The 16,087-nt window shown below is 44.6% G+C and overlaps 2 protein-coding genes across 4 annotated transcripts; one reads left to right on the top strand and one right to left on the bottom strand.

The window, feature by feature from the left end:
* Positions 1–5,068, top strand: LOC126993760 (forkhead box protein L1-like). Of its 2 annotated transcripts, none has more exons than XM_050852929.1 (4): positions 1–597; positions 3,433–3,556; positions 3,800–3,866; positions 4,153–5,068. In XM_050852929.1, the coding sequence occupies exons 1-4, from the start codon at positions 417–419 to the stop codon at positions 4,981–4,983; spliced, it is 1,203 nt and encodes a 400-aa protein (XP_050708886.1). In that variant the 5' UTR covers positions 1–416; the 3' UTR covers positions 4,984–5,068. The 2 variants fall into 2 exon arrangements, with proteins under 2 accessions (XP_050708886.1, XP_050708893.1); XM_050852936.1 differs by lacking the exon at positions 1–597 and adding an exon at positions 1,501–1,577.
* A 695-nt stretch (positions 5,069–5,763) lies between these two features.
* On the bottom strand, positions 5,764–15,430 carry LOC126993779 (metallophosphoesterase MPPED2-like). Of its 2 annotated transcripts, XM_050852939.1 has the most exons (8): positions 14,951–15,430; positions 13,652–13,789; positions 12,837–12,981; positions 12,622–12,735; positions 11,991–12,149; positions 11,122–11,281; positions 10,632–10,858; positions 5,764–10,186 (listed from the first exon to the last, which is right to left on the bottom strand). In XM_050852939.1, exons 2-8 carry the CDS (start codon positions 13,781–13,783, stop codon positions 10,062–10,064), a joined length of 1,062 nt encoding a protein of 353 aa, XP_050708896.1. In that variant the 5' UTR covers positions 13,784–13,789; positions 14,951–15,430; the 3' UTR covers positions 5,764–10,061. The 2 variants fall into 2 exon arrangements, with proteins under 2 accessions (XP_050708896.1, XP_050708901.1); XM_050852944.1 differs by lacking the exon at positions 11,991–12,149.
* Positions 15,431–16,087: the final 657 nt, after the last annotated feature.

Consider the following 16,087-nt stretch of genomic DNA (forward strand, 5'->3'; position numbering starts at 1 on the left):
AGAAGAGGCACTTAAAAGATTTGCTTGTCATAGTTTGTTATAACACTCAAAATAGCACAACATTATCAATTACAGCCTGTGTGTGTGTGTGTGTGTGTGTGTGTGTGTGTGTGTGTGTGTGTGCGTGAGCGCGCGCGCCTCGCGGTGGGCGTGTGTGTGTGTGAAAACAAACACGGGTCGCGGTGGTGGTCGGCCGCGGCGCCCTTCAATGGAGCAAATGTTTGGCCTCCCACTGTAAACAATAACACAAGAGTAAACTCAAACAAACTAACTGCGCCTTTAAATAAGATGTCTCTGCCTCCGACACGCTTAGTAGCCCGCCAGCCGCTGAGGGAGGAAGGCACCCACCCGTTAATTCACACACACACACACGCAAGCTTATCTAACAGAGTGCCTGGGGACCACACACACACGCCATGAACCACCACTCCGCCGCCTCCTATCCCAGCCTCCCCCTCTCCTCCTCTTCCTTCTATCCCTCTCCCCTGTACTTCTCCCACCTGCTGTCCTCCTCCCTGCCTTCCCCCTACACTCCCTCCCCGCTCCTCTACCCCCCCTGCCGCCTCGGACCACAGCCTCACGCCCCTGACGCAGAAGGTGAGTCAAGACGGAGTTTTTGGTTAACGGGTATTTTTTTTTTTTTAAGTTCGGTCTACAGGGCTGATCAGGTGGTGGGCTAATGTTAGTTGGCCCCAGTTCATTAGTGACGCAGGCAAGTGTTTCATAGAGGCGCCATTCTTACTTGGCTCATGCTACCGCCCGGAAAAAGTTGGAAAGTTTCGTTTGGTCGGCGCAACATCTGTGGTCATATGCCGGAGAGAGACAGGAGGGGGAAGGAATTATAGAAGGGAACAGATCCCAGGAGACGGGACACAACCCCCGATTAATACCTGGTACCCATTCACTGCTGGGTGGACAGGGGCGTAGGGTATCGGAAAAGCCGCCCAAATTTTTCCACTCCGCCCGGGAATCGAACCTGGGCTCTCTCGGTTGTGAGCTACCGCCCGAAGCTCATATCTTTGTTCACCACTAGAGAGTTTCGCTGGAGTCCGGGTTGATAGGTGGTCTTCAGGACAGGATGTGGGTAATCTTGGCCCACTCGGCGATGAGTGAAAATTGTCAGCTTGTAGCGGCGGGCGGGACACGAACCCGGGTCATCCAGGACATCGCGCCTGCACACTGTCCACTCGGCCACCGCCTTTACTCTTCCCTGTTCTTGTTCCTGTATTATTTTTTTATCTTTCCTTCTCTTTCTAGCATTTTTCTAGTGTTCTTCAGTGTTCTATCTATTTTTTTTGTTCGTTCTCTTGCTCTCCTTGTTTCCGTTTTAGTGTGTTCTGTTCTTTTCATTCACGTCCTCGACCATTTTCTTCTCTTTCTTCCACAATTTTCCTCCTCCTCCTTCCTTTCAAATCGCTGAGTGTTTGGCTAAGAGAGAATCCGGTGTTTCAAGAGTCAGCTGAACAACATCCGTCACATTACCGCTGACGCCACTGTCTTGTAGCTATAAACTGCGCGACTCCTTGGTGCTGCGTGGTCGCCGTGGGTCTGTAACTACACAAGGCGATCTCGAGCACGTGAGGTTATCCTGTTGCATGCTAAGACTTAGGTTGCATGTTCGTGACCCGTGAGTCGAAGTCCAGTAGTTCGAGAAAAGTGAGAAAAAAAAGAAAAAAAATGATAAAAATGTCACTTTAATGTGTGTATTCTCAGACGCGTTCGACTCTTAGACAATTTCAAAGGCTACAGAGATAAGTTGAATTTCCATGAGTGTTTTTCATATTCATGGTGCAGAAGTCTCGTCAAACTATCACTAGGCTCATAAAACTGCCCCATTAATTTCAAAGGCTACTGAGATAAGTTGAATTTCCATGAGTGTTTTTCACATTCATGGTGCAGAAGTCTCGTCAAACTATCACTAGGCTCATGAAAATGCCCCAATAATTTCAAAGGCTACAGAGATAAGTTGAATTTTCATGAGTGTTTTTCACATTCATGCGCAGAAGTCTCGTCAAACTATCACTAGCCTCATAAAACTGCCCCTGAAAATACCCACAATCATACGAAAGCGTCTTATCAAATGTGTAAATCAGGGCCTTTATTTTTTTTAGCACTTGTCCCCTACCATTGTATCTTTTTAGTTTCCTGGTGCTACTTCCACATGTATCCTGAGTTGTATGATCACACTCTGTACTGCCTGGGGGTTGGGACGGCATGCTCCTCCCTTCTCCTTTGTTGTTTACTTTCAACAATAAACTATCAATCAACCAATCAATGTGTGCTTGGACGCCGAAACGTTTAAGAATATGGCCCACAGGACGATTTCGGCTCACAACCAGTATTCCCAAAGTCCACAGAGGAAATTAGTTGGGTTTTCATGAGTTTTTTACATTCATGGTGCAGAAGCCTTGTCAAACTATCTCTAGACTCATAAAACTGCCCCTGGAAATACTATCACAACCTCGATCTGCAAAAGCCTAATCAAATATGGGTGTAAGAATATGGCCCTCAGGACGATTTCGGCTCACAACCAGTATTCCCAACGGCCACAGAGGAAATTAGCTTGTTTTCATGAGTTTTTTACATTCATGATGCAGAAGCCTTGTCAAACTATCCCTAGGCTCATATAACTCCCTTTGGAAATACTATCACAACCTCTACAAAAGCCTATTCAAATATCGGTGTATTAGCCCTAAAAAGGATGAACGAATGAGGAAATGAATCGATAACGGACAAAAAGTAACGGTCGCAGTACTCAGAAGCCTTGTTAGACTATCCCTAGGCTCATAAAACTGCCCCTGGAAATACTACACAACCTCTGCAAAAACCTAATCAAATATGGGTGTGTAAGATAGGGAGAAAGGATGAATGGATGAGCGAATTAATCGACAACGAACAAAAAATAACGGTCGCAGTACTCAGAAGCCTTGTTAGATTATCCCTAGGCTCATAAAACTCCCCTTGGAAATAGTACACAACCTCTACGAAAGCCTATTCAAATATGGGTGTGTTAGCCCTAAAAATGATGAACGAATGAGAAAATGAATTGATAACGGTAAAAAAAATAACGGTCGCAGCATTCAGAAGCCTTGCTAGACTATCCCTAGGCTCATAAAACTGCCCCTGGAAATACTATCACAACCTCTGCGAAAGCCTAATCAAATACGGGTGTGTAAGATAGAGAAAAAGGATGAATGGATGAGCGAATGAAACGATAACGGACAAAACACAACGGTCGCAGTACTCAGAAGCCTTGTTAGACTATCCCTGGCTCATAAAACTGCCCCTGGAAATACTATCACAACCTCTGCAAAAGCCTAATCAAATATGGGTGTGTAGGCCAGAGATAAAGGATGAATGGATGAGCGAATTAATCGATAACGGACTAAACACAACGGTCGCAGTACTCACGTCTCCTCTCCCGCCCCGCAGCGCAGCAGAAGCCGCCGTTCTCCTACATCGCCCTCATCGCCATGGCCATCCGCAGCGCCCCGGAGCAACGCGTCACTCTGGCCGGCATCTACAGGTTCATCATGGACCGCTTCCCCTACTACCGGTGAGTTGTTGTTGTTGAGAGAGAGAGAGAGAGAGAGAGAGAGAGAGATGGGGGAGGAGGGATTCATTCAGTGCCGTGATACAATTTGCTTTCTTTTAACATAGCGACAATAACTAGAGGCAAAACATTGAGATGAATGAACGAAAATCAGCATTAGTCATAAAACCACCAATGACCACTAGCTAAAGGCTTTGAAGTAAGATAAATCCTTAACTCTCCCATTGTGTTCCCTTTATCTCTCAGCCACAACCGCCAGGGCTGGCAGAACAGCATCCGCCACAACCTCAGCCTCAACGACTGCTTCATAAAGGTGAGTTAATGAGTTCTTCCTCACCTCTGCCTTGCATTAATGAATTGTTCCCCCACTTGGCCCTCCCAATGCCATCTTTAAGTATGAACTGACCTTCGAATACTCATGAACGGTAATCCATAACAATCCGAAAGTCACAGCAAGTATCATCGCATCAAATTTTATCCAACAAAAGTTTGAAGTCCAGAGAGGAAACTGAACGTCGCGAGGTTATTAACTCATGATTACTCATCACACGGCTCATGTCTTCACCTTCCTTCAGTGACTAAAGATGCATATATTTCAGGTGCCGCGGGAGAAGGGTCGGCCGGGCAAGGGCAGTTACTGGGCCCTCGACCCCACCTGCTCCGACATGTTTGAGAACGGCAACTACCGCAGGAGGAAGCGGCGTCCCCGGCAGGGCCAAGGCGCATCAGGAGCCCCCAAGGAGACGCATGAGCCGGCAGGAGCATCGCCAGAACAGGAAGACGAAAAGGCCTGTCCCAAGTACGACCAGCACAACACGAAGTTGAGCGTCGCGGCTGCCGACGACGCGGCGCTCGGCACCAAAGCCACCGGCAGTGACCCTCCGTCAGGCGGGGACCTGCTGGACGGCCTGGGGGCGGCGTGCGTGGGGCTGCCGGGGGTCGCCATGCCTGACATGACGCCGGTGCTGAGGGACGTCCACCAGCGTGGCCACGCCCTCGAGGGGAAGCTGCCCAGCGGAGTGGAGTGTACGCCACACAGAGACTCACTGTCTTGCAGGAACGTCGTGTTGGACGAGAAACACGCGCCGCTCAGGCCCGGCGGCAGCTGTGACCTCGGGAGAAGCCAACTGTTGGCCTCGTGGTCCTTCCTACAGCACCTGCCGCACCTCCTGCCGCAGGGGAACCATGGGCACACAAGGACGTTGGTGCCACGGCGGGCTGACATGAGGACTGACCCCGCTAGAGGCTTGCCAGAGGAACTGCGGGTCATCCCGGAGCTGCTGCTACTTCGAAACAGCCTGGACACCAGACGGGCCGCGGTGCTGGCTGGCCACGACGCCAAGCTTGGGGCGGGCGGCCACGTGCTGGACACCTACCACCCCAGCACCCCGCGGGGCCGCAGTTTCCTCATCGAGAACCTCATCAGTTAGGTTGGCGATGCGCTGCACCGAGCTGACGGGCGCCTATTTATGTTGTTTATAGTAAGGTTAAGTGAAATAAACGGTATTCACTAATTCTGCGTGTATTATGATTTATGCATCAGTAACTGATCACTTTCATAAACGAGTCATGTAAGCACCCCGCTCACGGAATCTACTGGTTTGAGGCGTTAACCGAGCCCCGTGGCGCGGCGGCCATCGCGCCCCGAGGCGCCGCGGCCGTTCGCGCCGGGATCTGGGAAGCGGCAAACAGCCCGCCCAGGTGTTTATCTTCCCTTGCTAAATGGACATCTGGGGAACATGGCACGTAAACTGTGGTAACCTGCACGTCATGATTACCACTGTCCCAGGGGAGGGGCTGGCCACGGCTATCGGCCCCTCACAGGCCGCAGGGACTGAATGGATGGCGTGCCGCGGCATTGCACAGCCTGCCTTGTTTGACTTACCTTTGTGGTGCAGCACCTTGCAACACCACAATGACTCATGCTAGCCATTTTGTACGCATCCTTCTAATTATAATACTCACGAAAAAAAAATAATACAAGTGCTTTGGAAAATTGAGCATTGACTTTAATCAAATACCTAAGAATGAATGTTTGTCATTCTTAACGTTAATAATATTTCGTTTTCATACCTTTGCTAAATTCACTTCATTTTTCCTATTGCGCATTGTAGTTAGAAGAGTGCTTCCGGAGTGGTAAACAAACCCTTCTCACTCAGGGCTCCCCTTAATAATGGCTTAATGATGACAGGTGTTAATGAGACGCCAGGTACAACTCAACACTATAATTACCTTCACCTCACGACGGCAGGTGGGGCGGGCAGGTCTTTGGTACAGTATCACCACGACAGGCTTCCACAATGGAACTCTTGGGAATATTCCCAGCAAGACTCACAAACAAAAATTGGGCATTACCTTTGCCTTTTCTTCAGGAGAAATAAAAGGTATGTAAAGGTGACAGGAGTAAACAGGTGATTGTACAAGCATCCTGGTGCTGCCTCAGTAGCGTGTGGCGAGACATGTTCAGCCGGACATGTAGCGGCTGCCTGGAGTGTCTTGCTGAGAAGAAGCAACAAGGGACAAGAAATAAGGATGCTTTGGCTTGCTCAGTGCATCACCAGTTCTTCACAAACAATCAACACCAGATGGCCAAAGACACACAGCTCTTGGTACTGCCAAGAGGCTTCATGATGCATGGGCTGTGAGGGTTATGCTTAAAATGTACATCTCAGATGCTGTAGTGAGAAGGTTTGATGAACACTGCACTGGAATGGCCTGAGGAACAACACTTTGCCTGCCTCTCAAAGCCTACGCATGTTTGCCTTGCTGGGGGATGTGTGTGTTGTGCTCTGCTGAGTAAATGCCAGCGTGTTACTAAATGCAGAAAAGCTTAAACGTAAACCATGAACGGTAACATTCTTAAAGAATAAACTAAATATATATGTACACATACTCAAATAAGTATCGTTACACATTCAGCACGATACAAACTGACACCAAGGACGAAGCCATTGATAACAGGCTACTCATGTTGGCATCACTGCGTGTGTTGGGTGTGGCATCACTTGCCTGAATCAAGTGAGCGGGACACGTAAATGAAGCAGTAGAATATAAGCCGGCACAGTAACGCTTCATGAAACACACAGGCGGAGTCTTAGTCGAAGTGACTTGATCTGTGTTGTATGTGGCACTATAATATTGTAGTGTTTGGGTGATGAAATTATGCTTTAACACTTCACACACAAGTGAACACTTGAAGTTTCGTCCATTTAGGAGACAATAGTTATGATAAACACCTTGCGTTATTGTTAGACATTATCTTTCTTAACAGCAATGCTTTTAGGGTTGCAATTTGAAGTTATTTTTCAGATGCCCACAGCTTGTTCATGAGACAAAAGACACATTCAGTGGAAGCATTAGTTCCAGGATGGCACATTATGAACTGAACTATATTTTGACATGCATTGATGGTTGATGTTTTTGTCTTTGACATGGGAAATACTTCTATCCATCGCTGTTATGTATATCGTATGAACATTATTGTTTTATAATTTGTCAATACAAAGCTGAAACAAGTGGCACTCAAATCGCTCCGTTAATATTTTGGTGATAATCTGGTATCTCAGTGTCTCACTTCCTCTCTATCCCTCCCTTACAGGAGTCCTGTCCTGCTCCCCCAGCAGAGCTGAGGTGGTGGGGGTGATCGCACTAACCCTGTCAAGATTACCGTGTTGCTCAGTGTGAAACTCGTCGGATCCCACTGTAATGGTACTTTTTTGAGTGTGTACATCAGCTTAGCTTAATGGTCCACAACAGATTTGTTTAAAGCTCCTGGATGAAGCAAAATGCAAGAATAAATGCCCTAATGTCTCATTTTATGTTATTCCACACATTATAACTTTTCACTTATGGGTTCAAGTTCAGCTCAACAGACACTTTTTTGGACATCATGCTGCATGCAGGGACTAATATTTGGAATGGGTTTGGGGTCAAACCAAATTTTACTACCCTCACTGTTTTCTGTTTAACAACACTAGCGCTCTATGAAGCATTAGTGTCAACTTTACAGTTTCAATGATGTTTTCAATAACTAAAATATAAATCCCAGCATTTGAATTTCAGTATCAAACACACTGAGGATTACGTCCTTGTTTTTTGTCTTATTAAAAGCTCTCACACCAGGCTGGGTAGAACAAAGCAGGGAAATTTACATAAATATAACAATATTTCATGCACTAGTTCTGTAATATATTTAAAACTTATCATCACTAAGACGTACCCTGAGAACTACACCAAAAGTATCTCTACAAGGACTAGCGACGCACCGGTTATAAAGACGAAAGAGTAATGCACTAGGTATGTGCGTCTTACACCCAAATGAAACAATAACCCTTGTGCTTCATAGCTGCACATTAGGTAGGATTATGCAAAGGAAAAATTCAACAGCTTTCCTGTCTACTCACTGTCGAAAGAGGCCATTAAGACACAGTTTTGCAAAGCTCGGACAATGGAAAAAACAATAATAACCAAGAGAAAGAAAATGTTTTCCTTGGAACCATGATTGACATGGCAACAACCATCTTGACATACCCCAACACCTCACTGAGACAAAGGAAAGCTGCACACAACAGCCTACAACCTCAAGATATGTGATGCCCTGTGAGACCAACACTCATGCACCTCAAACACAACTCATTAGTCAGACAAACTTCTTTTGTGATCAAAATATGCCATTCATTGTAGCCTAAGATGCACCATCAGTTCAATGCACCACAGAAACAATGATACTAAAGTTACACTAACAACAAATGATGATGTAGCGAGTTCAAATGTCATATGAAGACCCTGTTAAGTAAACCAATGGCAAACGATTATGCCATGAACATGCACATCAAGTAGATGTACCATGTACTCCCTCTGGCTGGTAGACATTGTTGCAAGAGAAGCTGCTGCACCTCTTTTAAACAAGGACAATCCTTTACCCACTCACTTAACTCCTAAAAGCATGAGTCTCAAGCAATCTTCATTCACTTGAGTTTTCCTTAGCTGACTAGAGTATAAAAGTATTAAGTTAAATTTCTGAGCAAATAGCACACCACCTGTCAAGCTACCTCTAGTGTGAACTATACAAGGAAACAAAAAACACATTCAATCCCACTAATATAATACTAACTAACCATTCACAGGTTCAAACCTCCATGGAAGGCGGGTTGCTTATGGGTAGTCTATATTCCTATTTCCTTTATTTGTAAATTTTTTCACTACCACGACTGGATACCTTCAAATTTATGAAACATTTTCTGTCACTCCAACGAGACCTAAAACATTATGGTTCTGCTGCAATGTTTTTCCCTATGCAGGGTGTGGGGTCCTGACAGCTGCCTAAAGCTAAATTTGTGCAAGACTTTCACTGAGACTAATCCAAGGAATTGTAAGAGTTGATGCTGTGCTGGCCAAGTGTCATGAAGGCAAGGATGATGCATGCACACAACACTGTCCTATACAAGCACAGAGCGGCTTGCCTAGAGGGTTAACAGTTACACCATTATGAGCTAACTGTTAAAAAGGGAACACTGTGTTTGGCTATAGCATCAAATTAGTAAAAAATTGTTAAAGTCAGTATAGAGAGCTGATGTTACTATCTAGGCTGCAAGGGAAAGTGTCATGATTAGAAGGACAATCATATAACCAGGGGAACACACTTGTTGCCTGCAAAACAACCATGAGAAGTTCAAGCTGCTTGGTCCAGAGGCTGAGAGAAGCTGCTGGAACACGACCTCACCAGTCTCGTGGCAACCTCTGTGCCATCATGACCAGACAGTATAGAAAGAAAAGGGTGTCTACCTATGTGCTTACCCATCCACGATGGGGCACCTCGACCATGATACCTTAGGCCTAAGACAATACTATACCTCTTAAGTTGCTTTGCTAAAACTCACTTAAAATGTACATCTTCTATTCAGGCAGAGGCCGATATGCCTCTACAAATTTGTGCTCAATGCTGCCGCTAAGTACAGGTCAATCACACTACAAATCTGCACCATACACACTACGGTTACTGTTCTACGAGGGTGACGCGTGATCTGCCCTCCTCTACCACCTAGATGTGACAAACTTTTTCCTAAGGGTTATAATGCACTTGACAAACAGCCATGACACAGCCTTGAGCCTTGCCAAGTTACTTCACTTAATGCCTTGTGTAGGACTAAGTGACTTGAAAAAGAATGAGAAAAAGGATATCCACCTTGTGACAATATCCTTAACTCTGGGTTACTGGTGAACCTCTCCCTGGTCCTTGTTTGAGTGATGCTCTCCTGCCTCCCTTGAGAGTAGGAGTTTGTTGGCATACTGGTTTTTACATTCTGAACCATTTCCAGTAATAACAGGAAACATGCAGTCAAGAGAATACGAGACGAGAATTAAAAGGTTTGATGATTTTTAGGTAATACTCAGAATGTGGAATAATTAAGAGAAGGTATTTGTACATACGTACACAGAAACGCCTGACACAAGAAGTAAGTCATTGAGGTACAATAAGACGCCAGAATAAACTGGACTAATCTAGCAATCATTTAGAGAACCCCAAAGGAATGGGAACATCAAACACTATTGGGGGGTTGATGGGCACGTAGTTAATGTTACATGTGGAGGCGTTGATGAATATGATCTTACCATCTGATGTCACCCCGTAACCTGCCGACAACAATAAACTTGAGGCAACACATATGGAATATTCAGGCGTTTTTTATTACAAGTTGACACGCACACACACACACACACACACACCTTACTTATGTGAACTGTTTGGTCATGAACATTATCAAACTCTGGCTATAATTATCCACAAACTAACTATATCATCACTACTGGAAGACTGGTCACTCACTCTACACAGCCACCATTTGAAAAATTTAAAGAAAATTTTTATACAAAGCTTTATAATTATGAAAATCTTCCAATAACTTCATCATTTTTCACCCATAAATACCATAATAATTTCTGGAGCTAAACAAATAATACACAGAACCCCAAAATATCAGCCATAAGTAAGTGGCTTGTGTGTACTCTACCCCAAACCCATTGTCATGCTTGGCTGTGGAGGTGAGCGACTGTCCGCAGGGAGGCAGAGACCACTTACCTTCATGGATGTGGCCAAACAGGTGGTACTTGGGCTTCACTCTGGTCTGGACAGTGTTGAGGAGCTCCACACAGCCCGCCCGGACCCCCGTGCAGCAGAGGTCCCCGTGTCCAACAGGAGGCGTGTGGGTGATGAGGATGTCTGTGTCTTCAGGAATCGCGTCCCACTTCTCCAGACACTGTTTACCCCTTGGCACATTGAAGGCCCAGTTGCAGAACTCTGGCTGCCTGTTGTGGGAGGGAAATGTCAGAGATTGGGAGTCAGTGATGATGAAGGTGATTGTAACTTGACTGATCACTCCTTTGCAGGAGGTGGAGTATGAAAATTTTATATATTTCAAATGGTTTCATCCTCTAAGAACTCATGTCACAAGAACAGGAATTTGCCTCACACATTTGAGCTAGAAATCATGATTAATATGCCCCAAGTTAATCAAATTATATTTCTGTCAGACTAACACCATATAGGCACGGCTCAGCATGGCACCCACCATGGCGTGCCGTACAGCTTGATGCCGCACAGCGTGAGGGCCTGGTCCTGCAGGTATACAGCATTAGTGATCAGGTCAATAGTGTTCTCCTGGGCCACGGCAGCCTTCAGATCGTCACGCTCCATCCCAAGGTCAGGAATCTCATTGATCAGCCCGTCACCTGGTGGGGAAGGAACCACAGAGTCAACACTTGACTTTTTATTTTTTTAATTTTTTTTACGCCTTGGCCTATTGTGCCGGTAGGCTTCTTCCCGGTAGATCCTGATGGTCGGCCCAAGGCTTCTTCCCGGTGGGTCCTGATGGTCAGCTCAGCCCGTTCTGGCGCAGGCGAGTGTTTATAGTGGCGCCATCTTGCATTGGCTCATGCTGCCCTCCCGGAACTCATCTTTGATCCTAGAATCTAGAGTCCGGGTTGATAGGTGGTCTTCTGGACAGCATGTGGGTAGTTTTAAGCCACTCGGCGGCGGCTGAAAAATCCCAGCTTGGTGGCACCGGTCGGGGATAGAACTCGCGTCCTCCTGAACGCGGGGCCGTCTTGCTATCTGTTCAGCCACCGCCTACCCATCTGAGCTGGACTACTTGTAAAAAGTTGTAACCCCTTGAAATATCCAGTTTCATCCATATCTCATCAATACAACCTTGTTTGAGATGATGAAAGCAATCAAAAGTAAATAAAAATTGAATCAAAATTACTCCTTCCTGTATCTCCATTATTTAAGAAATAAAAAATAATGGTTGGAATCATCATGCCTTTAGCTTACATACAAATATAAAAAATTAGTTCTTCCTGTGGCAAAAAAATTGTTGATTTCATTCCTTAAAGTTAAACATTAAAAAAAAATGTGGTTGCAATCATGTTGGCTTTTTACCTCGGAGAGCCTGGACAGCCCACCTAGCCCTTGACACAAGCCAGTCACAAAAGGCCTTAAACCCTCTTGGCCTGCGTGCTCTCCCAGGATTGCCATGCCTGCCTGCGGCTGGTTTGCGCTTGCTGGTGGCGCCCACAGCCTTGTTTCCTGAACCTGTGTCTGGTGGTAATGTGATCCTTATTGCTTCAGTCAGAAAGACTTCTCACTCAGTCAAATAATATTCAGCCTCAACAGCCTCACTACATACAACAGGACAAAGGCATCACTACTTTAATACTATGGTATTAAAGAACTACTACTTTATAGGGAGGTGTGCAAGCATGTCTCTTCGGTCTTTAAGATGATATTAGCTGTGCAAGTTTACAATCTACATTAAAAAATCTGAACTGTGAATGGAGGGGATGTGAGCAGTGAAACCATTCAACAAAGGAAGGAGGAAGGAGGTCAGGAGAATTTAGATGAGAGTAGGAAGTGGGGAAGATTGTTTGGCAAGCTAGGAACAAAAGCAAAGGATGTAAGGGAAGTGCTAACTGGAATGCAAGAGTCTGGGTTTTCAGGGACGAGTGAATAAACCACGACAGCAAGCTTGTGTGTCTTCCGCCACAGGTGTGATGCTGTCCCTGGAACTGACCTGTGTGAGCTGTTTTGTGGTGCTGCTTGATGGACGCCCCGCCGGTAAACTTAGGGTCAAAACTAAGCTCATGGTTGCCAGCGATCACTATTTTGTGCTTGTGAGGGAGGGCACCTGTAACAGCAAGGCATTAATACATTTCCAAGGCATACACATCAGGTTTGCAGAAGGATTTATAATGATATACTAACATCTACTATTAATAATCTGCTTACCTATCCAGCTGTTGAACTCTTCCACCTCACTAGCACTGCCACAGCGGGTGAAGTCTCCCGCGTGGACAAACACATCACCGTCAGGGATTTCAAACTGGAGGTGTGAGGTGAGGCAATGCGTGTCACTCATGCACACAAACCTAAGCTGCAGGACGAGGGAAATGATGTGAGCAGATAACTTATAGTCAGGATCAAAATTGGAAGGAGAGTGCACTTTCTGTAATGCTAAAATGTAATTCAGATCATATAAAATTCTATTTATTATTCTATGATAAACATTCAGGCAAAACTATATTCAATACATTTTTCCAAAGAGAAGGTGTTACTGCCATGTTACATCAAAGTTTGGATTTATAGTAATATTTAGAGCAATGCATGACTTGTGACTGACTGGAAATTATGAAGAATAAAAAAGCTACCTAAACAGAGAGGGATGAAGGAAACTAGTGAAAATATCAGTCCCTAATTAACCCGGTAGCAGTGACGGGCCAAATTTGTGGCTTTACCGTGTAGCAGCGACGGGCCAAATTTGTGCCATGATATAAACCCCCCAAAATAGAGGATACATAATATGATCACAAATGCTTTGATATATATTATGAAATGGTTTGTGTGAGCGGTGATTTTTACTCATTTTTCTTGCTTAGAGGGACCACGAAAAAACATGATCCCCTCTGCTACTGGGTTAAGTGCCAAAAAAATTCAGAAGATAAAAAAAAATATGAAACAAAGGAAGAAGGAAAAGGAGTTTAAGGTGTATCCCTCCACACTTCACATCAATCCGTCCTGCGGCTTTAGGAGTGGCCAAGGCTCACCATGTTCTGGTCGGGGGGCGTCTGCGGCGTCTTCACGTTGAGCTTGATGATCTTCTGCGAGCGCCGCATCTCCTCCCAGGCCTGTGTGGGGTTGTTGGTAATGGGGTGGATGGGGAGGCTCAGCCCAGACATTGTATCCTATGAAGGGAGTGAAAATATGAATGTAGTGTTCCTGTGAAAAGTTTATGCTCCAAATAAGCAATTAAAACAATAAACAAGGAAAAATTTTCTCTGTATTTCATTATATCCTTTACATAGTACATATTTTCTTATCCATTGGTTCTTATAAATATACAATAGGAATGCATCAAGCTACAGCTGTCTAACCTAAACTAGTGATCGCTGCTGAACCATACCAAAGAATAATGGTAAAAATCTAGAATTACACCCACTGACCACTGACCGCCAGGGATAACAACCAACGATGCAGTGCTAAGACTCATGTATTTATGATAAGCAACTAAATCTAACCAAAATAAAGCTAAGCAAACCAAGACTAGCATGTCCAAACTTAACTAGATCCAACCTAACCTAACCTAACCTGGCCCCCAATACCAAAACAAAAATAAATGCCTTGATATATCCCCCCCAGACCATATTTTAAGATATTAATATCTCAAGAATGCATGATCTACAATGGAAAACAACACAACAGTATGCTGTAAATGTACAAAGTACTTCATATAGCACAAACATGTTTTTCACAGAGATGTGTGTACTTCTAGAGTAATACTGGATTGATAATAATAATAATTCAGCAAAGAAGTGAATGAAAAAAAATGCTAGACAAGACATCAGCGCATCAGTGAAACCAATCTTAATGAAGAGCAGTTGATCGAGTATAAGACAAGATATCAGGGCATCAATGAAACCAACCTTAACCAAAAATACTAGTGACAAATGCCGCTACAGAGGCTATACTCCGCCCCATCAACTCAACTCAACTGAATACTGAAACATGAGCTGAATGTCATATGGAGCGTACACAGACAAACTACTAACTTAAACAACACAACACAATGACAGCTATACAAAGGAGGAACACATCACACCTTTCTTGGTACACCTTAAAATTCTCCTTCATTAACTCTATTTTACCGTGACCTCCAATACCTCGCTAATTACCTGCTTGTCACCTGTCCATTACCTGAGCAGTGACGCAACCCTCCCCCTCCACAAGTACTGTCGCTCCTTTAGGGTTTACGAAGGTCATCTCAGCCCATATAAGATCCTAACACCTCTCCCTGTGACCCTTAATGACATTTGACCTCTTAGTGTTAGTAGGGGCTGTGTACTTACGTTCCTTTAGCCCGCCGGCACCTCTGAGGCCTTCCATGCACTCTCAGGTCACCCAAACAAAGCTCTTCTTCCTCCTCTTCTGGTTTGTCTTCTTCGTCTTCCTCTTCTGGCCTGTCTTCTTCCTCTTCCTCTTCAGTGTCTTCCTTTCTTCTTCCTTTTCCATGGCCTATATCTCGGATCCCCACTATATAGCCTTCTTTTTCAACTCCTTTCAACTTCAATCTTGGTCCCTATATATTTAATTTTTGACCCATATTGGACTTGTTATTCAGCCATTTCCTTTTTTTTTTTTCTTGTATATATCTTTCATTTGCTTGTTTTCTCTGTATATTTTTTTATTACTCTCAACTAGGCCTATTCTTAACATATCGTTGGGTCTATAGCTATACATTATTTTTCTTTTCTTCTACATTATTTTACTTTTCTCTCTACATTCTTCTTCTTCTGCCATTTCCTTCCTTAATGCTCTGTTGATACTGTGATCCCCGCATGATGGCTTAATTAAATTGCTCATATAGTGTAATAACAGTTTATCGTGCTTGTTATTATATTCAGTTATTTTAAGATGAATTTTGACAAACTGTATTCTTTTGGGGACTTCATTATACAAAACCCTAATGGCCTCCAACTCTTTATTGCATCATATCATATTCTCACGTGAATCACCGGCATTTCCTGTGTCCACTATTATCTGTCGTACGTGTATGTCGAAATGCCGCAGCGATGTGAGTAAGCGTATTTTCCTTTGACAATTAAATGGGGGTTGGGATGGCATGTTCCTCCCTTCTCCCTTGCTGTTTACCTGCAACAATAAACTATCAATCAATCAACCTTTCCTTAAATTAATTTCCAATGGTTGCTGCTTTAATTAATTTCCTCCTTCTCCTGTCTCCTTCCTCGTCAGGGCTGTCTCCTTCCTCGTCAGGGCTGTCTCCTTCCTCGTCAGGGCTGTCTTCTTCCTCGTCAGGGCTGTCTTCTTCCTCGTCTGGGCTGTCTCCTTCCTCGTCTGGGCTGTCTCCTTCCTCGTCTGGGCTGTCTTCTCCCTCTTTTGGATTGTCTTGTCCACCACAGCCTTCTTTTTCTCTCCTTTCAAATTTTCCTAACCATCTCAATTAGGCCTCTATTTTTATTTTTTTT

This window comes from Eriocheir sinensis, chromosome 7 (genome assembly GCF_024679095.1).
Source record: "Eriocheir sinensis breed Jianghai 21 chromosome 7, ASM2467909v1, whole genome shotgun sequence".
NCBI lineage: Eukaryota > Metazoa > Arthropoda > Malacostraca > Decapoda > Varunidae > Eriocheir > Eriocheir sinensis.

Bases quoted from the DNA above. Each gene is read 5' to 3' on its own strand.
- LOC126993760 (XM_050852929.1), top strand. From the start codon at position 417: ATGAACCACCACTCCGCCGCCTCCTATCCCAGCCTCCCCCTCTCCTCC. The intron at 598-3,432 runs GTGAGTCAAGAC...CCCGCCCCGCAG, and splicing joins TCACGCCCCTGACGCAGAAG to CGCAGCAGAAGCCGCCGTTC. The intron at 3,557-3,799 runs GTGAGTTGTTGT...TTTATCTCTCAG, and splicing joins GACCGCTTCCCCTACTACCG to CCACAACCGCCAGGGCTGGC.
- LOC126993779 (XM_050852939.1), bottom strand. From the start codon at position 13,783: ATGTCTGGGCTGAGCCTCCCCATCCACCCCATTACCAACAACCCCACA. The intron at 12,150-12,621 runs GTCAGTTCCAGG...CATTACCACCAG, and splicing joins CCACAAAACAGCTCACACAG to ACACAGGTTCAGGAAACAAG. The intron at 10,859-11,121 runs GTGGGTGCCATG...CTCCCACAACAG, and splicing joins AAGCTGTACGGCACGCCATG to GCAGCCAGAGTTCTGCAACT.